This window comes from Hippopotamus amphibius, chromosome 11 (assembly GCF_030028045.1).
Source record: "Hippopotamus amphibius kiboko isolate mHipAmp2 chromosome 11, mHipAmp2.hap2, whole genome shotgun sequence".
Taxonomy (NCBI): Eukaryota; Metazoa; Chordata; class Mammalia; order Artiodactyla; family Hippopotamidae; genus Hippopotamus; species Hippopotamus amphibius.
In genome coordinates, this window is record NC_080196.1 from 35482121 (window position 1) to 35508575 (window position 26455).

The 26455-nt window shown below is 47.9% G+C and overlaps 1 protein-coding gene across 2 annotated transcripts in view; it reads left to right on the forward strand.

Annotated features, from left to right (window-relative positions):
* The window catches only part of CCND3 (cyclin D3), an 82434-nt gene that overhangs the window by 53064 nt on the left and 2915 nt on the right, over nt 1-26455 (forward strand). The window contains exons 1-2 of one of the 2 annotated variants that reach the window (XM_057699113.1): nt 22407-22743; nt 23633-23848. In XM_057699113.1, the coding sequence (XP_057555096.1) occupies nt 22546-22743; nt 23633-23848 (414 nt within the window). In that variant the 5' untranslated portion in view covers nt 22407-22545. Of the gene's footprint in view, nt 1-22406; nt 22744-23632; nt 23849-26455 lie in introns of those variants that run through there. The other variant, XM_057699114.1, reaches the window with a different exon arrangement.

Here is a 26455-nt window from a genome sequence, read left to right on the forward strand (position 1 = left end):
TCCTCTGTGTCCTTCACCCTGGGACCTGGTCTGTCTTCTAGCACTCATCCATGGCGTTGATTCCTTGTGTCTCTATTTCCCCTCCTGCTGGGCCGTGAACTAGAGGACCACCGTGTAGTCCTCTTTGATTTCCAACCCCTCTCAGTGCCTGGCACCAGGAAGAAACATTCATGGAATGCCCACCGGGTGCGGAGAGCTTTGCCTCTCTTACTTCCCTTGGCCCTCCCCTCCAGCTTGTAGACTGAAACAAGTGCCCCCATTTTACACGCGACGCAACTGAGGCTCCGTCGCCTGCCTAGGGTCGTGAGTGGCAGAGCTGGAATCCAAGGGGTGTCTGATTCCAAAGCCTTCAGTAGGGGGTCAGTAAATATTTGTCCATCACTTATTGACTTGACTGTTCATTCAAGCTTTCATTTGTGTTTTAATTTATTCACTGAAGAGACTCAGGGGAAGATGAGGAAGAAGAGCGCAGAATCTACTTCCTCCTGATAAACTATTTTTAGAACAGGTGCTGGGTGGTGTCAGCCTTCCAGGGGCAGGGAGCTGGGCTGCCCAAGAGGCCCCCAGCAAGTCCGGCCTTGGAAGTGGGGACTTCATACTCTGCCACCGCCCCACCCCTTTCAAAATGTCCTCCATGACTCAGCAAAGAAACCATGGGTCTGCAATCAGAGATGAGGCCAAAAAACCCTCAAAAATGTTGTCTTTTCCTGGAGGAATTTCCCTTTCATGTCTCTCATTCCTCTGCTAGGGAATCCAGGAAGCCTCTGGCCTGTGGTCAGCTGTGACCCCCAGTCTGGTTTCCTGGGACTCAGCCCTCCTCCTCCTGTGTCCTCCCCAGGCCTGGGGACAAGGTCAGTTCTTCTTCTTTGGTGATCTCTGGTTTGAGCCCACTGGCGGCTTGCCAAGCCCAAGTCTCCTTAGCTTGTCCTTAAATCATTAAATCCAGATCCTGGACCCAGATGACCTGGGTTCGAATTCTGCCTCTGCCTCTTACTAGCTGTGTGACCTTGGGCATGTCACTTCACTTCTCGGGGCCTCAGTTTCCTCCTCTGTAAAGTGGGAATAACAATGCATTTGAGGATTAAAATAATCAACTTATGTAAAACATTTAGAACCACGCCTCACGCACAGTATATGTAACTGTTGCTGTTGTTCTTATTCTCATTAATTATGAAGCAGATATTAATCTCTGGAGGAGACTTGGATGAACTTGTGCTAAACTTCTCTTTTCATTCCAATTTCACCCTAGAATGTATGTGAATTCTCAATTATCCATCTTGCAGAGAGCTTAAGGGGGCAACTGCAAATGAGGGAATACATGAATAAATTGGAAAGCTCCGGGGTACCCTCTGAAAATGAGATCCTTGTAAATGGACAGGCGGCATAACTGAATAGATTGTTGGTTTGGGAATAACCACATTCATCCTGGGAGGGGGTGTCCCTCTGAGAATGTCCGATTCTAGGAGAGACAGATCTGCCTTCTAAGATGTAGTTTACGAATAGACTGAGAAATTTAGTATGAAGATACATAGGCAACGAGGGAAGGAGAGAGTAATTCCTAGCTGCAGGGGGACTTGTGGCTCTCAGCCCTGGATGTGTTTCATAACCACCTGGGGATAAACTTACAGAACCAGGGCCCCAGGCCTAGAGATTCTGGCCTTCAGGTCTGAGAGTGGAGCAGGAGCATCGGAACTCCTCACAAGCTTGGGGGTTCCCTGGTGGTCTAGTGCGCCTGGTGGTTAGGATTCCAGGCTTTCACTGCCATGGACCAAGTGTGATCCCTGCTCGGGAACTGAGATCCTGCAAGGCACGTGGCGAGGTTTAAAAAAAAAGAATTTTTTGCAAGCTCACCAGGTGATCCGGAATGAGGCCAAGCAGTAAACGGAGACAACATAATAATTACAACACATACCATAAACTAGACGTCGGAGGTGCATTTCTCTCCCTCAGAACCACCCCTCCAAGCAGCTCATATGATCCCCATTTTATAGATAAGAACACTGAGGGTCAAGGTCACACAGCAGAGCCTGTGTTTTAATCTAGATCTGAGTCTACAGGCCTAATATATAATATTTTTGCTACATTCCATACTGCAGGAGGTCAGCCTGGAAGAAACGTCCCAGAAATTAAAAGTAAGATCCTCTGCTCTGATGTAAACTATAAAATCAATACATAATGGATTGGAGCAAAGATATGCAAACTGATTTAAAGAGACGCAGAGGTTTTTGGGAGCCAAGGAAGGCTCGACCTTAACCCTTGGCCTCTATTCACATATCTAAAGAAAGAATGTGTCAGTGGGGCTGGGGAGTGCTTGGGCCGAAGGAGAGGTCCCTGCCCTGCTGACCTCTGACAGCATCAGCTTTTCGCTTCGCCTTTCTTCCTTCTCTCCCCACCTCCCTGGCAGTTGTTTCCTTCCGAGGCTCCTCTTTCTCCACTTCCCCTTGAATGTGGGTGAGCTCTGGGTTCCACTCTTCCACATTTCCTAGGCGGCAGCGTCCAGTCCGGGGCTGGGCTTCTTGTGCTGAGGACTTCAGAGGTGCATACCCCTGACATCAGACTTAAGGCGTCAAGGTCAAGGTCAGAGAGAGGAGAGGGTGTCTGCAGCCAGGACCAGAGTTCACACTCCAGCTGAGCCCATGTTGGCTGTGGATCTTTAGAAGTTATTTTACTGTAATTTTTTTAGTCTCAGTCTCTTTACCTGTGAAATGGGATAGCATTGCCTACCTTAAATGATTGTAGTGAGAATGAAAATAGACTTGGCATTCCAAGTGCACAGTAAGAACTCTATAAACAGCACCTATTTCTTATGTCCAGCCGATGTGGGACTTCACTTGAATGTGGGCATTTCAATAGCAACCTGTTGAAATAGAGAATCTTTTCCTCTAAATCTATTCTTCCACCTAGATTCCTAATCCTAGGAAACAGAAACACCTTCCATCAAATTGCTGAAGCCAAACTCCCAAGGGTCAGCCTAGGCCGTCCGCCCACCACCACCACCATCCAAATGGCCACTGAGTTCCAGTGATTCTGTCTCCTGCATTTCTTCTATTATCATAAGCTAGCTTTGGAATTTCTAAGTTATTACAAAAACGTCTTAACTGTTCACTTCACTTACTCTTCCCCAAACTCCAAATGCTTATGTACTCAGGTTCTGGTCCAGGCGAAAACTCTTTAATAGCCCTACATTGCCTTTGGGGCACAACTCAGATTCTGCTGCAGCCACAAGGTCCTTCATTATCCGCCCTGCCTTCTGTCCTCCCCGTTCTTGCCACCATCTTGTCTTGGGCCCTACCTGCTGGCAGTGCTGAACCACACAGAAAGTATTCCTGGTCTTCACAAAGCATCACTCAGTCTTCACTAGGAGAAAAACACCACACACACACACACACACACAGCCTGGAGCAGGTGCCCTTCTCCCGAGGTTTCCATCTGTTTTTCCAACAAGACTCTGAGCCCTCAACTCCCCTTGGGCATCTCTGGGTGTGTGGTATGTGGCAGGCTCTCAGTAGGAGGCAGTCCTTGTAAAGTGTAACATTGCATGGTGTGGGCCGTGCACAGTTGTGTACACTTTACAGCTTCATGCCTCTCTGGGGTCTGTATGCTTCATTCATCCATTCTGCCTCAAGCCCTGGTCTAGGCACTGGGGTTGTGGCAGGGTTAGGACGATGGGAATGCTGGAGGTGGGGGAAGTGGCTCCTGTTTTATCTGTTCGGTTGGCCAAGAAGTTCGTTCAGGTTTTTCCATAACATCTTACGGAAAAACCTGAACGAACTTCTTGGCCAACCCAATAGAAACGTTAGGAAAGCCTCTCTGAGAAGGTGAACAGTGAGCAGAGGCATGAGAGAAGGGGGGAGGAGCTGCGTGGGAATCTAGGGGAAGAGCGGTCCAGGCAGATGGAATAGCCAGGACAAAGGGGATCACTAGCTCCATTTGACAGATAAGGAAGCCAAGGGTCTAGATTAAGTCATCCAAAGTCACTAAGTAAGTGGCTGAGCTGGATTTCAAAGCCCAGTTCTGTAACTCTTGACGCACACTGTGGGCCATTACTCTACATGGTCTTTTGTGGGAACAGCGGGCGCCTTGGCTGCGGGCAGGCTCCTCTGTTCACCGTGCCACCCTCTGGTTGGACTTTGACTTCCCGTGTCAAGGACGGCACGGGTGGATCAGCTGGTATTCAGGTTCACCTGTGGCTCTGTTTTTCTGTTTTATCTATCTGTTTCTTTCCCTGTCCTTTACTGGAGACAATTAGATTGTGTCTACTCCCCAGGCAGCCTCAAAAAACACGCTTTCTGGGATTTCCCTCGTGGTCCAGTGTTGAAGAATCCATCCTGCAATGCAGGGGACGCAGGTTTGATCCCTGGTTGGGGAACTGGTATCCCACATGCTACGGGGCAACTAAGCCCATGCGCCACAACTGCTGAGCTCACACGCCTCAACTAGAAAGCCCGCATGCCACAAACTACACAGCCCACATGCTCTGAAGCCCACATGTCACGACTAGAGAAGAGAAAACCCACACGCCACAGCTAGAGAGAAGCCCATGTGGTACAACGAAAAACCTGAAGACCCAGTGCAGCCAAAAATAAAAAACAAAATAAAATAAACTTTAAAAAAACACTCTCTCGGGCTTCCTAGGTGGCACAGTGGTTAAGAACCCGCCTGCCAATGCAAGGGACGCGGGTTCAATCCCTGCTCCAGGAAGATCCCACATGCTGTGGAGCAACTAAGCCTGTCACAACTATTGAGCCTGCACTTTAGAGCCCGTGAGCCACAACTATTGAGCCCATGTGCTGCAACTACTGAAGCCCACACGCCTAGAGCCCGTGCTCCGCAACAAGAGAAGCCACGGCAATGAGGAGCCCGCGCACCACAATGAAGAGTAGCCCCCACTCACTGCAACTAAAAGAAAGCCCACGTACAGCAAAAAAGACCCAACACAGCCAATTAAATAAATAAATAAATAAATAAATAAATAAATAAATAAATAAATTTATTAAAAAACAAACAAAAAAACAAAAAAAAACTACTCTCTCTCCTGCAAAGCTGAGGACCAGACCCCAAATTATGATGACTTGGCAAAGGCACATTTCCCATGGCTGGTCAGTAGTCAGAGTGGCCTCTGTGGACACGGTATCTCACCCCACAGCTCCCTTCAGACTTCAGCAGAGGGACTGAGGCGAGCGTCTCTGCCGAGGTGGTATATGAGCTGGCCTTGAAGGACATGGAGCATTTGAGAGCAGTGGGGAGGGAGGTTTAGGGAGAAAGCCGTGAGTGAGCTGAGCAGGAGCATCTGTGTTGGACAGTCAGTGGCCCTGGAGTATAGGTAGGAAGAGGGGGTGTGTTGGAGGGGAGAGAAAGCTGGAGGGAGAATTTAGGGTAGATCTTGGCAGCCTTTTGTTTTTTTAATGGACTGACTTTGCATGACCATTTCAGATAAATGGTCTGGATTTTGCCCTGTAGACATAGAGATTTTAAGGTTTAAAGAGGCAAAGGAAGCATGTGTGCATTCCTAAAGTTTTGAAAGAGTGCTTGGGCAATCCTGGGGAACACAGGCTGGAGAGGGTGAATGGAGGTAGAGAGACTGTGGGAAGAGACTATTGCAGCCGTGCTAGGCTTAGCTGGGAGCCCTGGAGCCTTGAGGGGAGGGGCCAGATTCCAGAGACGTTTTAGAAATACAGGCAACAGGGTCTGCTTATAGGTTGATGTGGGAACTCGGAGCTAGAGGAGCTGGGAAAGAATAACGTCCACGTTTTCAGCTTGGGTGACCCAGGGGATCATGGTTAACTAACACAGAATGCAAAAAGAAATGAGGGACAGGTTTTGAGAATCTTGTGTTTGAGGCATCTGTGTGACATCCAGGTGGGGGTGTGGGCTGGGAGTTTGGGATGGAGGTTATAGCTGGAGAAACATGATAACTGAGGCTGAAGGAACAGAGTGAAGTCTCAGAGGTGTATGTGAGAGGAGAAAACCAGGGCCTGGGCGTAAGCCTTGGAAGGTGTTTGTAGTTCTAGAGGCAGGTGGAGGAAGGAGGAGCAGAGGAGCTGTGGATGAGTGTTTTGATTAAGGCATCACTAGGACTATTTGACACACCTCAGCATCCGATGGTAGGTGATGGAGGACACATCTTAGGGAGAGCGACTTGGGTGACCTAGTCTGGGTTATCTGCTCAGAGGCACTCAGACCAGAGGTGCTTCCAGTCAGCCTGGGCTTGTTTACATGGCCTTTGTGCGGGCTGCCTTCTTCCTCTGCACACACCCAGCCTCCCACTGTTGAGGGGAAACTCCGAAAGTGGGAATTCTGACCTCTCCCACATTGTCTCCAGGAAGCTCAGCCTAGGACTTTGCACCCTGTAGGGCACCAGATGTGGGCGCTGAATGACCAGACAGAATGGGTGGCAGCAGGGAACTTGGTCTGCTACTTCTCCTTGAGTATATTTTTAAGGAGAACATATCGTTTTGTGGAATGGGTATAACCTGCCCCCTGACTCTTGGGTAGCTTTGGGCTTGCTCCACCCATTGGTCCATCTGTCCGTTTTCTGGGTCAGATTTCCAGTGTAAATATCTACTAAAAGTTGAGTACTTTGAAATTGGGATTAGGGCGCTCCCAGCACTTTTCATGCATAACCTTACTTACATTATAACAGGCCTCTGAGTCGGACATTACGACCCTCTTTTGCAGACGAGGAATCAGATAATTTCTCCCAGGTCACACAAGAAGTCAGTGGCAGAGGTGGGATTCAGCCCAGGTCTAACTCAAAAGCCCCTATGCTCTCAGTCATTTATGCTAAGGCCACCCTGAGTAAAAGGTAAGCATATAATGTATTAATTAAATCTGGAATGCTTTTTGAAAAGTTTTATTGACGTTTAATTTTCATATCATAGAATTCACCTATATAAAGTGCACACCTCAGTGGTTTTGGGGCCAAAAGATTTGTTCGTTTTTTTTCCTGTAAGATGGCTCTAGTAGCACTTAGTTGTCTTTAACTTCATTCGAAACAGTTTTAAATGGACACTGTCATATCAGTGTGCATTTAAAAAAAAAGCATAAATAAAATTTTAAAAATTTATATGGACAAAAAAACCATCAAAATTGGTGAATTTTGGTGTAGCCATTTTAATATTGACGATGGAAAAAAAAGCAACGTTTTCAGCATATTACGCTTTATTATTTCAAGAAAGGTAAAAACGTAATTGAAACGCATAGAAAGATTTGTGCAGTGTTTGGAGAAGGTGCTGTGACTGATCAAACGTGTCGAAAGTGGTTTGCGAAGTTCCATGCTGGAGAGTTCTCATTGGACAATGCTCCAACCAGTTGAAGTTGATAGTGATCAAATCGAGACATTAACTGAGAACAATCAGTATTACAGCACCTGGGAGAGAGCCGACATACTCAAAATATCCAAATCAAGAGTTGAAAATCAGTCACTTTGATGTTTGGGTTCCACATAAGCGATAAAAACCTTCTTTACTGTATTTCCGCATGTGATTCTCTACTGAAACGCAATGAAAATGTTCCGTTTTTAAAACAATTTGTGATGGGGGATGAAAAGTGGATACTGTACAATAATGTGGAATGGAAGAGATCGTGGGGCAAGCGAAATGAACCACCACCAGCCACACCAAAGGCCGGTCTTCATCCAAAGATGGTGATGTTGTGTATATGGTGGGATTGGAAGGGGGTCCTCTATTATGAGCTCTTTCTGGAAAACCAGACGATTAATTCTAACAAGTACTGCTCCCAATTAGACCAACTGAAAGCGGCACTTGACGAAAAGCAATCGGAATTAGTCAACAGAAAATGCATAATCTTCCATCAGGATAACGCAAGACCGCATGTTTCTTTCATGACCAGGCAAAAACTGTTACAGGTTGGCTGGGAAGTTCTGATTCATCCGCCGTATTCATCAGACACTGCACCTTCAGATTCCCATTTATTTCGCTCTTCACAAAATTCTCTTAATGGAAAACATCTCAGTTCCCTGGAAGACTGTAAAAGGCACCTGGAACAGTTCTTTGCTCAAAAAGATAAAACGTGTTGGGAAGATGAAATGATGAAGTTGCCTGAAAAATGGCAGCAGATAGTGGAACAAAAGGGTGAATATGATGTTCAATAAAGTTCTTGGTGAAAATGAAAAATATGTCTTTGATTTTTACTTAAAAAACCAAAGACACTTTTTGGCCGACCCAATAGTATGTTTATAAATTTGCGTGATCATCACCATAGTCTAATTTTAGAACATTTTCATCACCCCAGAAGGAAACTCACTACCCATTAGCAGTCACTCCCCATCAGCATCACCACCTCAGACCTAGGCGACCACGAATCTATTTTCTGCCTCTATAGATTTGCCTGTTCTGAACATTTCATATAAATGGAATCGCACGATGTGTGGGCTTTTGGTTGCCTCCCTTCACTCAGCATAACGCTTTCAGGGTTCATTCATGTTGTGGCATGCCTCAGTGCTTCACTCCTTTTTATGAATGTCTGAATAATATTCCATTGTATGAATACCATTCGTTATACCATTCATATGTTGATAGACATTTGGGTTGCTTCCACCTTTTGACTGTCGTGAATAATAATAATGCTCTGATATTTATATACAAGTTTTTGTGTAGATATATTTTGGGGGGGGGGGCGGGGGGCGTATCTACCTAGGAGTGAAATTGCTAAGTTATATGGTAACTCTCTGTGTAACATTTTGAGGAACTGCCAAATTGTTTTCTAAAGTGGCTGCACCATTTTACATTCCCATCAGCAGTGTGTAGGAGGCCTCCAAGTTCTCCACATCCTCTCCAACACTTGTTATTCCAAACTGGGACACTTTTGAGAGTGAAAGGGTGCCCCATGAATAGGTACACCAGGACAACCAGTACTAACTGGAACATATTCTACTTAGGTACAAAAAAATTTTAGAAGATTCAATTCCTGATTTCAGGGAACTTTCTGGCCACAGGATGAGTCAAAGCCCCCAAACCCACATACTTGAGTCAATGAAAGAATCAAGTAAAGGTAAATTATTAAGAAGGGAAGCAAAGTACATTTTATTTCCCCCAGGAGATTGTGTTTTCTTTAAAAGAACTGTCTTATTTGTCCTTGTATTGTTCATGGCCCCAGGAGGATCCCGGCATTTGATAGGGTGTCAGTGAAGATCTGTGGATTAAATGAATGAATGAGAGAATAAATGATACACTCTTGGAGGAAATGTTAAAAAAAAAAAGGAAAAGGAAAGAAAGAAAAATCACCTGGCTTGGATTTGTGAGTTTGGGGGAAGTATGGATCTTTTCTAAAAATGTATTTTTTTGCTCAGTGTTTTAACCAACACTAATGACAATTTAAAAAGGGAAAAGTAAATAACCTACAATTAGAGGAATCTTAAACTAGATTTTGCAAGTGTGAATGACTGGCAAGAGGTGGAGGAAAGGTCTTCCAAGCAGGGGAGTTGCCTGAGCAGGGAGTCTAGAACCACAGGCATGTCTTTATCCTACAGGAGGTTAACAAATTTGGGAGAATAAAAACATGTGGTACCCACCCCCAGGAGTTTCCAGTCTTTGGGGAAAACAATGAGAACAGTTTGTAACAACCTTTAACTTGTTGTGAGCCCTTGGGCAAGTCAGTTCCCTTCTCCGGGCATCATCAATCCTTTTGGCTTAAAATTTCCCTGAATCTTTCAATCTTACAACCCTGGAAGTTTCCTGCAATTGGTGGGCCAGGAGCTAGGCCTTGAAGGAAGGAGCTAGATTTGGAGAAGGGAACAGGATGTCAGTAGTGGGTTATAAGGCCCTGAGGTGGGCTGGAGTGCTCTGGCTGAGATAAAATGGGACAGGGTGCCTTGGCCCTCTTGAAGGAAGACTTTAAAAGCCAGGCTGGTTGACTTTTAAATTTGACCTGATAAGCAGGTCCTTGGACTGGAGATGAAAGGCGTGTCTGTGAGAGATTAATCTGATGGCTCTGGGCCACGGATCCCGGATCTGTCTGGCAATAGGGTAAAGACCTAGAGCCTCTCAGGGAGGCTCCTGCAATAGTAATGTAGTCCCAGCCACTCAAAAGTGGAACTCCTTCTGTCAGTCTTATGATACAAGTGGCTTCCATGGAGTTCATTTTCCTTAACCATAAGTAATTTAAACCATTATTTTTATATTATAGCAATTATGACTGTATTGTGGACCACATGCCAAATGTGTGTGTGTGTGTGTGTGTATTTTTTAAGGGAGAATATTAGACTTTCAGGTTTGCGGAAGGCAATTTTAGATTATATGACCAGATACCTCAGAGAGATGAATTCTCTCTGCTGTCAAGGGGGTTTACTTTGGTGGCAAATTTTGAGAAATTGGCTAAAAGCTTACTGGAGGAATAGGAAGAGTGGGATCTAAGTGAACTTCAGGGAATGGTTTTGTTGGGTCAGGTAACTAATTGGATACAGGAAACTCAAGAAGGGAAGAAATCCAAGATGGCACCAGGGCTTAAAATCTGAGGACTCTGAAGAAAGATGATGTTATTCTTTAAAAAATGTACAAGAGAGGGGTGGGAAGATGATGGTCTGCTTTGGGAACACCGTGCGCAGGAGGCCTTGAGAACAAAGGCCTGGCTAGGATGGCCATGGAGGAGGGACCAGTATCCCTTGGTCTTTCCCAGCCTTCAGTAAGGCCCTCAAAGTTCTGTCCAGTGGCCTGGCATGCTTGGCACTTTGCCTGGTTTACTTTCGATGTATCACTACTAGATAAGATGTTTACTGTAGGATTTCATTAGATGCCCTATATCAGACTAAGAAAGTTTCCATCTATCCCTACTTTGACAAGAGGTTTTTCTTCTTGTAAATGGATGTTGTATTTCATCAAAAACTTTTTTGGTATCTGTTAATGTGATCATGTGATTTTTTTCCCCTTTAATTTTTTTTAATTAATTAATTTATTGGCTGCGTTGGGTCTTCATTGCTGCACACGGGCTTTCTCTAGTTGGGGGGGGCTACTTTTCCTTGTAGTGCACGGGCCGCTCATTATGGTGGCTTCTCTTGTTGTGCAGCATGGGCTTTGGACAGGTGGGCTTCAGTAGTTGCGGCACACAGGCTCAGTAGTTGTGGCTCACGCACTCAGTTGCTCCAAGGCATATGGGATCTTCCCGGCCCAGGGATTGAACCTGTGTCCCCTGCATTGGCAGGCGGATTCCTAACCACTGCTCCAATAGGGAAGCCCCTCCCTTTTAATCTTCTAGTGTGATGAATTATATTGATTTTTTTCAAAATAAACGACCATGCATTTTCAGTAGGGCAATAACATATTGACCTTTTTATATGTTGCTGGAGTCAGTTTGCTAATATCTTGCTTAGGATTTTGCATTCATGTTGTTAAGTGTATTTTTCTTTTCTCATATTGTACTTATTGGGTTTTGGAGTCAAAGTTACAGTAAAAATGAGTTGAGATGTGAACTGTCTTTTTATATTCTCAGAAGGAGTTTGTATAAGATTGAAATTACTGTTTTCTTAAATGTTTGGTGGAAATCTTTGCCTGTTTGCTATTGAATGCCGTCCTATCACGTGGGTGATAATAGAGAAAGGAACTTTTATTTGGGGAGTGAAAGTAGCTTAAACAATAAGGAAAACATACTGTCTCACACATCATAAAAAGCCCAGAGGTAGGTGGTTCCAAGATTGGTTAATTCAGCAGCTCAACAACATCAGGGAGAGAGATTTGTTCTGATCTCTCAGCTGTCATTCTCAGGGGTCAGCTCCCTCTCTCATTATTGCAAGATGGCTGCAGCTACTCTGGGCATCACAGCAACATGGCTAAGAGTGTAGGTTCTGTAGCCAGATCTGGTTTCGGATCCCATAGCTATCTGATGTTGGGTAAATTGCTTAACCTCTCTGTCAAATCGGATGACAGTAGTGCTTTATCTCAGAAGTTTAATATTATATGGATTAAATGAATTAGCTTTTTAAACTCTTAGCATAGTGCACATAGTGAGCATCCAACAAATATTAGCACATCTTACTGCATTCTCACACGAGGCAGAAATGAATCTGTTTTTCTCTTGCACCCCATTTATTGGAGTGCCCTTAGCAGACTTACTTCACACCTTATGGCCAGAATATAACAACTGCCCCTTCCTAAACCAGCTGTGGAATTATCATAATTTGGTTTGGAAGAATTTAGGTTCAGCCTCTGAGACAGGGGAGTGTTGGGCCTCCCCTGAAACAACCACCTGATACCACAACAAAATCTAGGTTCTGTTTACAAGGCTGAAGTTGAGCTGGTGATAGTGGGGGCTTTGGGGCAGAGTGGAATTCCCCATCCCTACTGGGTCTCCACGGTATTCCTTGGAATCAGCCCTTAGATTTGCCTAGCACTTCACAGTTTACCTAGTGCTTTTTAACTCGCGTGTTATCTGGTCTCAGAATCATCCTCTAAGCAGTTTGGGATCTTGTCATCCCCTTTTATAGATGGGGAAACAGGCTCCCAGAGTTGAAGTACTTGCTTGGGTCTGTGTTTATAGCTGAGATAAAGCCAGGTCCTGGGACTTAAATTGAGGTTTTCAGATTCAAAACTCTGCTCTTTTTTTTTTTTTTGGCTGCATGCGGGATCTTAGTCCCCCAGCAGGGATCAAACTTGTGCCCCCTGCAGTGAAAGGGCAGAGTCCTACCACTGGACCACCAAGGAATTCCCAGAACCCTGCCCTTTTGTTCCTCTTCCATGGATTCCCAACTGTCTGTCATTTACATGCCGCCCTTACAACTGCCACATCTATGTGCCTCCTCTGCTCTTGTCTACTTTGTATTTGCAAAATTAATAGTTTTTCATTAAATACATTATCTTAAAAGGAAGCTTGATAAAGCCCCGGGTTTGATGTTCTGGTACACACACAACTTTCGAATGAGCACAAAACTGTTAAAAGTATATTTATTCAGGATTAGAACTCGTGCTCTGGCGCCTGACTGCCTTCGAATCCCACCTCTGACTGGGCAGCACGTGCCGCTGCCCTTTACCCAGATGCCCAGAGACCTCACATTTTCCAGGTCTTCCAAGCCCCTCTTCCAAGCCCCAGCCTTGCGGCTTTGCCTGATGGCTGTTCTGACCGTCAGGGCCCACTGTGCCCACCGCCGCCCAGGAAAGCTAGAAGTGCTGGTGATTAATTCCATCCCCAGCAGCCCTCAATCACTTCTATTGGGAGTTGATGGACAGGCGTCCCTGCTCCCTCGCCCCGCCCCTCGGGAGCAGGTTACCCCTCCCCCCGCCCCCCCAGGCATGCGCTTTTCATCCTCTCCCAGAGTTCCTCGGCAGGGCTGAGCCCCGCCAGCCCTCTCTGGTAACTAAGCCAATGAGGCTTTCCTTGCTGGCTTCCTTCCTTTTGGGTCTCATTTCCCCACCTCCCAGGTACAGTACTTCACTTGAATCCTCGTCTCAGAGTCGGCTTCTGGGGAGCCCAAACTATGACGGCCACTTGCTCGCTATCTGGTGTTGGGCGTACCTAACTTCCCCGTGTTTCTGTTCCCATCTGTTATAGGAAGGTAATAATAGCACCTGTGCCTCTGAGAGCGAATTGGTAAAGCTCTCAGTGCCTGGCTAAGAGAATGTGCTTAGCAAGTGGGATCTATTATTATTATTACTACCTAAAATTCTCCAGCGTGCTCCCATGGGTAGATGCCCCACAGTTGGGACCTAAACTTTCTCTGGGTGCTCCCTTCCTGCCTCTCCCTTCTGACGCCCCATGTACCCTCGCAGCTCCTTCAGTCCCACGTCTTCCACCGTAGGCTGTCTTATGGAATTCAGGTGCCCAGGACCACCCCTCCCACTGCAGCCCACCCTTCCCATCAGGCACAGATCACCCTGCCTACCTCTGGTGGGGGTAATTGTAGGTGCCCAGGTAAATAAGTCTTTTGTCATCATATCAGGATTCTCCGTGATGCAGGATCACCATAGTCATCCATTGCAGATTGGAAGCTCTTAAAACAGAGGCTTCTCATCTCAACTCGGGTCCAGCATTCCAGTAAGTGTGGGTTATTCATGATCACAGCTACCTTTATTGAGCACTTACTATGAGCCTGGCGCTGTTGCAGGTGCTTTCCCTGTATTAATCTTTGCACCCACCCCATGAGGTGTGTGCTGTTATTATCCCCATTTTGCAGATGAGAAGCCTAGGACAGGGAAGTTAAGTAACTTGCCCAAGGTCACACAGCTGGAAAATGGCAACCTAACTCCAGAGCTCTCTTACTTTTCATGATGCTAAGCCAGTGCCAGGGCTGTCTCATGCGTAGGATGAAGAATACTGGCTTCCTTGCTTCCCAGCAGAAAGTCCAAAGACCAGTCTCTCTTTGCCAGGTGTTTTGCTGTAGCAAGGTACCTGTCCACACCTGAGGCCGAGCTCACTCACCCTTTGCTGTGGAACAGGATTATCAAACAGGAAGGCCTCATTTATTCAGAAGCTAGGCAGCCAGAACAAAGGAGAAATAGCTCGTGTCTTTTTTTTTATTATTTTATTTTAATGTTTATTCTTTAGCACATGTGTCTTTAGTAGGCTGTCTTCTAATTTTATGATAAGGAGAGACGTGACAGGTTCAGGCCAGTACCTGAGATTTCTTTTCACAAGCAACATATGTACCAGAGATGGCAAACTGCTCCCCGCCCGTCAGATCCAGCCCATAGAGCATGTGTGTGCCCTGGAAACAAAGGAAATGGATGATGACTCTTCTTACCACTGTGTAGCAAAGGGCTGGGCCTAAGCAGCACCTCCTGGCTCCGTGGGCAGAGCACGTGCTGTCCGCTGCGCCCAGCCCCACCCCTCCCCACGGGCCCCCTCACCACAGGTGAGTTGCCATGTACCGTGGGACTTGTGCTGGTGTGTTTCTCACATCCAGTTTGTCTCATTCATGTGTTCATTTATTCATGCAAAAAAGATGTTTCAAACACTTATTATGAACCAGGCACCTTTCTGTTTCGGTGGGGTGGTGAGACAGCGGACACACTATAAACAGAACGTGGAGGTATAGTGTATACTCGTGGTAAGCAGAAAAGTAAAGCAGTGAAAGGGCCCAGAGAGAATCAGGTTTAGGGTAGGGTGGCCTGGAAAGGCTATATGAGAAATGTGACTTGAGTTACAGCCCAAAGGCAGTGAGGGAGGGGCCGTGGGGACATCAGGGGCAGAAGACTGCAGGCAGATGGAACAGCACATACAAGGGGAACAGGTACACCTGGTGTGTTCCAAGAGCAACAAGGAGGCCAGTGTGGTCAGAGCAGAGTGAGTGAGAGAGAATCATGTGAGTGAAGGGAGAGCCCCAGGGGGTTGAGCCTAGACTGGAGGGGGCAAGGGTGGACCAGGGATGTCCGTCAGGAGGCCACCACCCCAATCCAGGCGACAGACGATGCCGCTTAGACGAGGGTGGTAGCAGTGGAAATAGAGAAAAGGCAAGGATTGGAGATGTATTTGGGGCGTAGAACCAACCAGAAATGGGTGATGCATTGGATAGTGGGAGTCCAGTTAGTATAAGGAAGAACTGAATTTGGACCAGGGAGGTAGCAGATGAAGAGAAGAAAAGATGGTGGATTCTAGAGATATTTTGAAAGTAGAACTTCCATGCTCTGCTGATGGGTGGATGGATGTGGGACTAAAGAGAAGAATCAAGAAGGACACCAAGTGTTTTGACCTGAGCAGTTGGAAGCATGGAGTTGTCACGAGCTGATATGGGGGAACTGGTTGGAGGAGCAGGTTTGTTGAGGGAAAGCTTAGGATCTCTGTTTTAGAGAAGCTGAGTCTAAAGGTGCCTATTGGACATCTGTATGGAGTTGCTGAGAAGCCAGCCTCTTGTGTAAAACACAAACAGAAAATGGGTCAACTCACGTGCCAGCTCTGATTTGGTAGCACTGCCCAGAGTGCTGTGTTGACATTTTTAATGCCCATTCAGGCTCAATAGAAAGAGTTTTTTGATCAGTCGTGAAGCCGGTCTTGAGAGCTGGATAGACAAATAATGGCAAACACTGGGTTAAAGACATCCCACTGTAGAGTGGGAAGAAAATGTGAAAAATTGTATTCTATGTATTTTTGTCTTACTCTTTACATTTTCTTAGTATGTTCTAACATAATATGTTAGAATAGCAGGTTTGGACATAGTTTATAAATTAAGTATTCTATATCTATTGGAAGAGTACTCTCAGTTTTTACTGAGGAATGGATGAACAAAAACTTTTGAAGATTACTGATCTGAAATATTTGTACAACATGCTGAAAATAGTGACCTGGATTACTAAGCCCTGAAGTGTCTCCTGAATCCTCAAAAAAAAAAAATTATGTTCAGTTTGGTTGAATGCTTGATTAAAACAATTGGCTTTCCAAAATACCAGTGTTATCAAAGACTGGGTTTTTTGTTGTTGTTTGTTTGTTTGTTTTGGCCCGGACCGCAAGACATGCAGGATCTTAGTTCCCTGACAGGGATCAAACCCATACCCCCTGCAGTGGAAGCGCAGAGTTCACCACCAGGGAAGTCCATCAAAGACTTTTTTTAAATTTATTTTTGGCTGCATTGGGTCCTTGTTGCTGCGCACGGGCTTTCTGTAGTTGCGGCAAGTGGGGGCTACTCTTCGTTGTGGTGCTCTGGCTTCTCACTGTAGTGGCTTCTCTTGTTGCGGAGCATGGGCTCTAGGTGCGTGGGCTTCAGTAGTTGCAGCATGCAGGCTCAGTAGTTGTTGCGCAAGGGTTTAGTTGCTCCATGGCATGTGGGATCTTCCTGGACCAGGGCTCAAACCCATATCCCCTGCATTGGCAGGCGGATTCTTAATCACTGAACCTCCAGGGAAGTCCAAAGACTTTTTTAAAAAAAGGATCAGGAACTGTTCTAGAATAAAGGAGATTAAAGAGGTAACAATGCAATGTGATCCTTGAATGGATCTTGGGTTGAGAAAGCAAATAGCTATGAAAGGATATTACTGGAACGGCTGGGGACCTTTGTATGTAGACTGTTTGTGGTATTGTATTAGTATACATTTTCTAATTGGGATCATTGTTTCATGGTTACCTGGGAGATTGTTGCATTCTTAGGAGACACAGGCTGAAATACGTAGGGATGAGGAGTCATGATGTATATAATTAGATCTCAAATAGTTCAAAATACACATAGGAATTTAGGTGAAGGGTGTGTTAGTGGTCACTGTGCTATTCTTGCAGCTTCCCTGTAGTTTTGAAATATTTCCAAGTAAAAAGTTGGGGGGAAATAGTATTCATATAAGTTTCCCAGTTCTCAGAAAACTGGGAAATCCAATAATGGCATATCAGACCACTTTTCATATAGTAGATGGTTTCATTGACCAGAACACTGTCTTCTTCATCCTTTCTGAAGCAAAATCTTTGCCACCACTATAGTAATCCCTGGCATTTTTTATTTTCCAGGTGGCCCCACAGCCATTGTATTACATTTATTATTCCTAAATAGTCCATCTACATAAAGAAGTTTGTGCCTGTAAGTTCCACAATCACAATGAACTTTTTTTTTAAATGGCTCACCATATGCCAGGCGCTATGCTGTGTGTTTGACACGAATGAGTGCATTTCATGCTCCCAGCCACTCTTAGGGGAGGTATTACTGATAGAGACAGAGTAAAGGGACAAAGCAGGTAATTAAACAGTTAATCCCACTAGGGGATTGTAAGTAAAGAAAAAAGTATGGGAGACCCTGTAAGTTAATGATCACTCCAGAAAGCAGAGTTGCTTAGCAACAAAACCATGTAACATAAGCACGGTTTCATTGCTATCATTCTCATTTTCAGAAAAGGAAACTGAGGCACAGAGAGGTGGTATAATTTGCCCAAAGTCACACAGCCAGGGAGGATGGAGTGGCAGAGCAGTGTGGCCCCGGGCCCTGCAGTGTTGGCCACCAGCCCCCTCACCATGCACTGTGAGCTGGATCTTCTACGTTTGCTGGAGCTGCTGTCCCAGAAGGAGGGCTTCTGCTGCTCAGACTTTTGCTTTTCTCTGAGGAGTTCCAGGTGTATATTCATAGGAGAAAGGGAATAGTAATAATAATAACAACATACTACCATCATTGAATGCTCACTATGAGTCGGGCACAGGCAAGGTGCTTTCTGCCTGTTTAGTCCTCAGAACCCCTATGTGGGGTAAAACTATTATTATCTTCATTGAACAAAAGAGAAAACGGTGGAGCCGGGCTTTGAAAGCCTGGCCCAGCAGCCTTGCCCCAGCCCCACCCAGACTGCCTTGCCTCAACCTGTCATCTCAATGGGTCTGAAGGTAACAGCCATACACTATATCCCGTGGGCTGATGGGCCTCACCCATCCCCTTGTTCCCCACCCTCAGTTCTCAGGTGGGGACGTTTCAATGCTGAAGAGGAGGAGGAGTGGGAGAAGGAAGAAGAGGAGGAAGAAAGCATTGTCTCCTTCCTCCTTGGGGCTTTTCATCTGGCCTGTGACATTCCGTTCCCACCCCTCCTCTAATTTGCCATTTCATTGAGCAACTTTTTCTAATTGAATGCACCTGGGCAGAAACTCCTCCCCATATTGGCCCTGGTCAGTGCTTTGTCTTTTTTTTTTTTTTTTTCTCTTATGAACAAAACAAGGGGAGCTCCTGTTCCTTTGAGGTGGAGGTGCTTGGTGAGGTTCCCAAGCAGATCAGCTAACTCTCCAGAAACTCTTCTGCCCTGGCCCTGGGTTGAGCTCACCTGCCTCCTTGGAAAACAGCTGGCTTGTAGCTGACCTTGGCCTGGAGGCTCAGGATGACTCTGCTCTGGGCATGGCAGCCCCAGGCAGGGGCGAGGCAGAGGTATCCTTCAAAAGGCCCTGCTCACCTGGAGCCCCCTTCCCCAGGGTGCAGGCTCACACCTTAGCTTCCAGGACTGGGCAGTCTCCATGTTCTCCTTTCTCAGTAAATCAACAACTAATAAGTCAATTCACACTCCTGGATGAGCACAGAGGCAGTGGAATAAAGTACTTAAGAGCATGAATGCTGCAGCTGTACTCCCGAGATTGAATCATGCCTCTACCACTTATTAGCTTTGTAACCTTGGGCAAATTATTTAGCCACTCTAAGTACTGGTTTCCTTTCTGTAACATGGGGGGAAATAATAATATACTTCTGAAAAAAAAGTACTGGTGATTAACTCTCTCATCAAAGATGCACCATCTTCTTAACTGAACAGCCCTACTCAATAATTCTGAAAGTAAAGAAACATCTTCCTTCAGGACAGATCTGGTTTCTGGTTATGTACTTATTCAAAAGCTACCTTTTTTAGTCCTCCTGTACCCTAAAAGCCTTTTAACACTTCAGCATCTTTACCTCCCCATAACTTCATATCTAATCTTTACAATTTTAAATTCATTTAAGAAAAGAGTGCAATGCAATGATTAATTAGCTAAAGAAACTTCTTGTGTGTATTTTTGAAGACAGGAGAAGACTTACAAGATCAGACAATGTATACAACACACATTCATGCTGACACAACAAGAGCTCTTGAATTTAAAATTTTATACAGATTACTAATAAACCACTTTTCATATCGCCAGTTGGTAGAGGGTTTTTTTTAAGTAGATATCTGCTGTTGTTCATTAGATTGGTTCAGCCTTTCAGCAGGGAAATTTGGTAATAAGAACTGTATCAAAAGCCTTAGAATGTTTCATAACCTCAGATTGAGAAATTCCACTTCTAGAAATTAATTCACTTCTAGAAATAATCATGAGTGTGCACAAAGATATTACCACAAAAATATTTTACAGTATTATTTCTAATAGGGAAGAACTAGAAAGTCCTTGAATTTCCAACAATACAGGATTGGTGAAATGCATTATGATAGTCACTCAGTGGCATACTAGGTAGTCATTAAAAATATGTTGTAGAATATTTAATGAATTGGAGAAAGTGTTGACAGTATAATTTTTTTTTTTTAAGTTTTTCGTTTTTTAAATATTTATTTATTTGGCTGTACCAGGTCTTAGTTGTGGCACACAGGAGCTTCGTTGTGGCATGCAAATTCCTAGTTGTGGCATGTGAGAACCAGTTCCCTGACCAGGGATCGAACCCAGGCCCCCTGCATTGGGAGCGTGGAGCCCTTTTTTTTTTTTTTTTTTTTTAATTTAACTTATTTATTTATGACTGTGTTGGGTCTTTGTTGCTGCGTGTGGGCTTTCTCTAGTTGTGGCGAGTGGGAGCTACCCTTAGTTGTGGTGCGCAGGCTTCTCATTGCAGTGGCTTCTCTTGTTGTGGAGCACGGGCTCTAGGCATGCAGGCTTCAGTAGTTGCAGCATGCAGGCTCAGTAGTTGTGGTGCACAGGCTTAGTTGCTTGGGTTGCGGAATCTTAGCAATTGGACCACTGGGGAAATCCCAACAGTATGCTTTTTTTTAAAAAAATTATTTTATTTTTTGGCCGCATTGGGTCTCTGTTGCTGTGCATGGGCTTTCTGTAGTTGCAGAGACCAGGGGCTACTCTTCGTTGCAGTGTGAGGGTTTCTCATTGCGGAGGCTTCTCTTGTTGCAGACCATGGGCTCTACACTGTGGGCTTCAGTAGTTGTGGCTCATGGGCTCTAAAGCACAGTCTCAGGATTTGAGGTGCACGGGCTTAGTTACTTCAAGGCATGTGGGCCCTTCCCAGACCAGTGATAGAACATTGTGTCCCCTACATTGGCAGGCGGATTCTCATCCACTGTGCCACCAGGGAAGTACCCCCGACAGTATACGTTTTAGTGGAAGAAAAAACAGCTTACAGAACAGTTTGGAAAATTATCTCATTTTAAAAAATGTATGTGTTGGGCTTCCCTGGTGGCACAGTGGTTAAGAATCCGCCTGCCAATGCAGGGGACACGGGTTCGATCCCTGGGCCAGGAATATCCCGCATGCCTTGGAGCAACTAAGCTCCGGCGCCACAACTTGTGAGCCACAACTACTGAAGCCCACGAGCCTAGAGCCTGTGGTCTGCAAAAAGAGGAGCCACTGCAATGAGAAACCCTCGCTGTGCAACGAAGAGTAGCTCCCGGTCTCCGCAACTAGAGGAAGACTGTGCATAGCAACAGAGACCCAACACAGCCAATATAAATAAATAAATAAATAAAATAAATCTTAAAAAATATATGTGTTTATTCAGAGAATAATTTTAGAAAAATAAACATTGACATTCTAAAAGGTTATCTGGATGGTGAAATTGTGACTATTATTTCCTTGTTTGTGTGACTTAGTATTTTCTGTTTTCTACAATGCAGATGAATATTTCCATAACACGAAAACAACAAAAATTATTATGTAAAAAAGAACAATTCATTGAGAAAATGCCTAGTGCAGAACTTGCCTCTCCTGTAGGGTGTCATTTCTCTAGTAACTCACTTCTGTAGTGTCTCCTCTCCTTGGAGGACCCCAGGAGAGGCAGGGATCCCCATGGCCTCCTCCCATTTGGAGCCTTACTGGAGGCTTGTGGTTTGCCTCCTGGTCATGTGGAATCCAGCTCCGGAGAAACTGCTAAGTCCTAAAGTTTGGGAGGTAGAAGAAATGGCAACTGGAAGATTTTACAGAGTCTGAGCAAGAAACTCCTCCAAAGAGGAGCTCGTTTCTGTACCCATGTTTTCCTCAAACAGAAGCTAAGGCCGACTTCAGGGTTTGTCCAAGGCCACACAGCCCTCTTAATGACAAGGTGAGGCCTTGAATCCATGGCCTTTCCGCCCTGTTGTATTTCTAAAATGTGCTGATTTAGATGATCTCTTCTCACACTTTAATATGCACAGGAATCACCAGGGATCTTGTTGAAACTGTACATTTTGATCCAGCAGGTCAGGGAGGGGCCCTAGAGCCTGCATTTCTAACCAGCTCTCAGGCGATGCAGATGCCGCTGGTCTGGGGAGCAGTTTAAGTAGCAGTGGTGCAGAGCACAGATTCTGGAGCCAAACCGTCAGCTTCCCAATCCTAGCTCTGCCGCAGACGAACTCTTACTATAGCTATTGTGCTTCAGTTTCCTCAACTACAAAATCAGTGTAAGACCTAACTCATAGCTTTTTCGTGAAGATTTAATAAGTGCTTGGAACAGTCTTCACTAAGAACTAGCTATCTGACTATTATTTATGTTCCCTAGAGCAAGCATTGAAGGGCGAAGTAGGGTTTGACGAATGAATGAATAACCTTTGGAGAAAAGTTCTTCCTGGGCGACGGGAATCGGAGAAGCAAAATGGGAGGGCTCGGGGGCGGGGAAGGGGCCCACCTCCAAAGAACTTCTCTCCGCCGGGTGGTCAGAAAGACCCGGAGCGCCCGGAAGCCGGCCGGCCCGCTCCCGGCCGACCAATGCGGCCGCCCCGGGGGGAGGGGTGTGCCCGCCAGCCCTTTCCGTCTGGCTGTCGGAGGCCCCGCCCCCTGGGACGTCGCGACTTCCGAGCATTCCACGGTTGCTACTAGGTCGCGAGGGGCGGGGCGCCTGTCAGGGCAGCGGCGCGCGCGGCGGCGGGGGCGGGCCGAGGCTCGGCCGCGCAGTGCCAGCGCCAGCGCCCGCGCCAGACCCGCGCCCCGTGCTCTCCGGCCCGCCGCCTGCGTTCTGGCCCGCGAGCCCGCACTCCCGCCCTGCCCGTGTGCCGCCCGAGGATGGAGCTGCTGTGCTGCGAGGGCACCCGGCACGCGCCCCGGGCCGGGCCGGACCCGCGGCTGCTGGGGGACCAGCGTGTCCTGCAGAGCTTGCTCCGCCTGGAGGAGCGTTACGTGCCCCGCGCCTCTTACTTCCAGTGTGTGCAGAGGGAGATCAAGCCGCACATGCGGAAGATGCTGGCGTACTGGATGCTAGAGGTACCGCCCGGACGGGTCTCCCCTCCCCCGCCGCCCCCGCGTCCCCGGCTCCGGACATCCCGGGGCCGCCCTGTCGGGACATCCTGGCCCCGACGACAGTCAGCAAGCTGTTTCTGTGGCGCAGATCCCCGGGGCCTGGCCTTTCACTCGGGCACCTTAGCTGGCTGCCTCCGTGGTGTCCCTTTCTTTCCCTTCTCCAAGCGTGACTCTGACTGCCAGTCGTCTGGCACCCCAAGGAACCCTCTCTTCGGGCCGGGAAAGCGGGACAAGGGCCACCCTCTCCCCTCCGGCTTCTCTCAGCGTCCCCCGCCTCGCTCCCCCGCCCGGTCTCCTCGGGAGAGAGCGCCTGGGAAACCCTCGGCTCGGTCGCCCCCGCCGCAGAGCCGGTTCCTGTGTGTGTCGCGGGGTTCTGGCGGGGAAGGCGGTGGGGGTGGCGCGCTGTTCCGGCAGTCAGGGAAATGAAAAGTGCGGGAGGCAGCCGCTGGAGTCTCCTCCCTTCCCTTTGGGTGTGTGCACTGGGTGGCGGTCACGGGGGTAAGGTCCCAGTTCTCTGGCTCTCGTGGGTGACTCCTCCGTCCCCTCTCACCCTCGGTATTGGGGCGGGGGGCGCAGTCTCAGTTTGGGATCCTTAAGGAAGGGAGCCTCTGGCATAGCCCGCTTCCCTCCCACCCCCGTGGGGAAGGAGGCACCGCAGAGGAAGTGGGGGGGGGGGGTGACACCTTGGGGAAGGCGCATGCTGCGTATTAGTCCCTGTCACTGGAAGCACACCTACCCCCTCCCGTTTCTTGCTCCCTGTTCCACTTCCCTTCAACGCACCCCACGCCCCACCTTTAGTGTTGCTGCGTTTCCTATGCCTCTGCCCCAGAAGTGACTGTGCGCCCTCCCCCAGGTGTGTGAGGAGCAGCGCTGTGAGGAGGAAGTCTTCCCCCTGGCCATGAACTACCTGGATCGCTACCTGTCCTGCGTCCCCACCCGCAAGGCGCAGTTGCAGCTCCTGGGTGCGGTCTGCATGTTGCTGGCCTCCAAGCTGCGCGAGACGACGCCCCTGACCATCGAAAAACTGTGCATCTACACCGACCACTCTGTCTCTCCCCGCCAGCTGCGGGTGCGTGCGTGACGCGTCCCACCCCCCAACACACACTGCCTCCTCACTCACCAGAAAAAGGAAAGCTAAGACCTCAAGAGGCTTTCTGCCCCTGGGGAGGATAGCAGGCGTGTGTGTGTGTGTGTGTGTGTGTGTGTGTGTGTGTGTGTGTGTGTGTGTAAAAGATGGGACAGTGTGGTGATGGTCAAGGTAGCCTCAGCCCACATGTGCACTGCCAGCATGAACCAAATCCCCTTCTCCTGACCTCCAGGGGATGCCACTCCTTCCTGGTCTTTCCCCCAGATAGCAACAAGTCAAACTGCATGTCTACACTCACTAGTACTTTGCCTCTGGGTTTACACAGCCACCATGAGTTATTTATTGGCAGCAGCAGGACATGCCTGCACCCCCAGTGGAGTGGGGGAGTGGAATGTGCTTCATGTGGGGGAGGGGGGCAGCCCTGGTTGAGTCTTTATCCCAGTGTGTGGACTTTGTGATGGAAAAGCCTCCCAGAGCAGATTAAAGCCAGGCCCTGGTTGCTGTAAGGAAGGTCCAAGGAGTTCCATCCCACCTTCCTTCCTTCTATATCCCAGGAGAGACAGCTCCTTCCTGATCCTCCATTCCCTAGCCTCACTCTGAGAAACTTGAGCAGCTGCTTCAGGCCTGGTGGAATCATCTCTTTTCCCCTTTAGCCAAAGGCCAGAGCTGAGGCACAGACTGGGGCTGAGCTGCAGCTGCTTCCGATGTGATAATGCTGCCCTCTCCCCCGGCCCACCCACTCTGACCAAGGTCTTTCATAACCCTGTGGGGAGCTGCTGTCACTCCTGTGGTTTGGGAAGTGGCTCCCTGGGCCTCTTGCTGGGAACTTGGGCTGGGCTCTTCCAGAGGCAGGACAGGGGAGTCACCGGTTCTCTTTCCCCACTGAGCCTGGAGAGGAGGTGGGGGAGCTGCTTGGATCTGGAAGAGGTTATTTAGGGCACGCTGATCATCTCCCTGGGGGGCCGAGGGGAGAGGGATGAGCTGGCACCTTCCTCCACCTTGCTCCACCGCGGCCGAGTCTTCTCTTGACCCAGAGAGAAGTCTCTGGGCCCCATCTCCCGGGGAGGAGGGCAGCATGCAGGCTGCCGTGATTGGCTGGCCAGGAAGCCAGGATACTGGGGCCCCCGAGTGCTGCTTGTCGAGGAACAGGATTCCTCTTCCTGCCAAGTAGCTCTCGGAGATGGGAGTAGGAGGCCAGAGTTGGGAATCTGGGAGGCCCCACTGCTCTTTGTGATGAATCTGGTAGTTTTTGGCAAATCTGAAGGTGAAGCTGGTTCCCAGGACTAGTGAGCAAGATGTTTTTGGAGAGGTTTAGGCTAGAAGGTAGAATGGGACTTCCTTTTTGTGAAAAGATTAGGATGGGGTCTGTGCCTTTATGTGAGGGGAGTTTTTCAGGACAGGCCAAAAGTCCTCCCCATGCCTGAGCTGGGGGTGAAGCATGCTGATCGATGACTTCCTAGAAGGTCAGAGTTGGAAGGGATCTCAGAGAGCTAGCTCCAGGCAGTCCAAATCCTGTGCCACTGAGAACGTTGGGGCCCAGAGAAGGAGGGAAGGGCCCTGCCTCAGCATTGCACTGAGGCTGAGGAGAATTTGGGTGTTCTGGCGTCCAGGTGGCCTAAGAGGTTAGGGACGTGATGGAGGCTGCCAGGGGTGTGTTCTCCACCAAGTGAGGACTGAGATTCTTAGGGGTTGCCCGGATACAGGGTAAGGTGGCCACCTTCCCTTACACTGGACCCTATGCCTCCCCACAGGGAAAGCCCCACTCCAAGTTGCCTTCCAGATGTTTCCTTGGATGCTAGGTGCTTTCTGTTCACTTCTGAGTTAGGAGTTTGACAACTGAGACGAGCACTAGGAGTAGAATGCTAGCTTCTCTGTCCAACTTCTTCTGGCTCCAGGCCAGGCTGTTTTCTGTAGGGCTCTGTGAGAGGTTCAAGAGGATGACACCTAGGCGGGGTCCAGGAGAGGGACAGCTGTGACTGGGGACCTAAAAGAGTTTGGGTGGGGTTGCCATTTCTACCTCAGTAAGGAGTCAAACCCATGAGTTCCTTCCTGAGATAAAACAGTGAAGAAATCCTCATGTGTGCAACTCAGAAATGGGGCCAGGGCCAGGAGCCCCAGAGGAGTGGATTGGGGTGGGGCTCCCAGCCTTCCTCCAGGACTGAGCAACGGTGTAGAGGCTAGGGCAGGTGGAGAGATGGTTTGGTCCCTCGGGGATCATCTGGACCCATCCTGTCTGGCTTGGCCTCCATTTTTCTTCCTGAGACTCAAATGGCACTAGGCACCACGGGTTCCAGCCAGAGAAGTGGAGTGGGGTGCTCTGTCTCGGCCCCCAACCCCAGTGTCCCACCAAGGGGATGTGGGTTGGGTTGGGCAACCTCCGCTTTGAGGAACCTCAGGGTTGGCTCAGTGGCTGTGTCATAGGAGGTGTGGCCTCATGCTTACCCCAGTGGTTTCAAGAGGTGTGGAGTTGGCTGGGATGCTGAGTTGGGGGAGAGGCTAGTGGTGATCTCCCCTTTTTCACAAATCCTTGGGATTATGGAGAGTCTTTCTGCTTCATGCCAGAGTAGCCTCAAGTTCTTGGTGATGGTG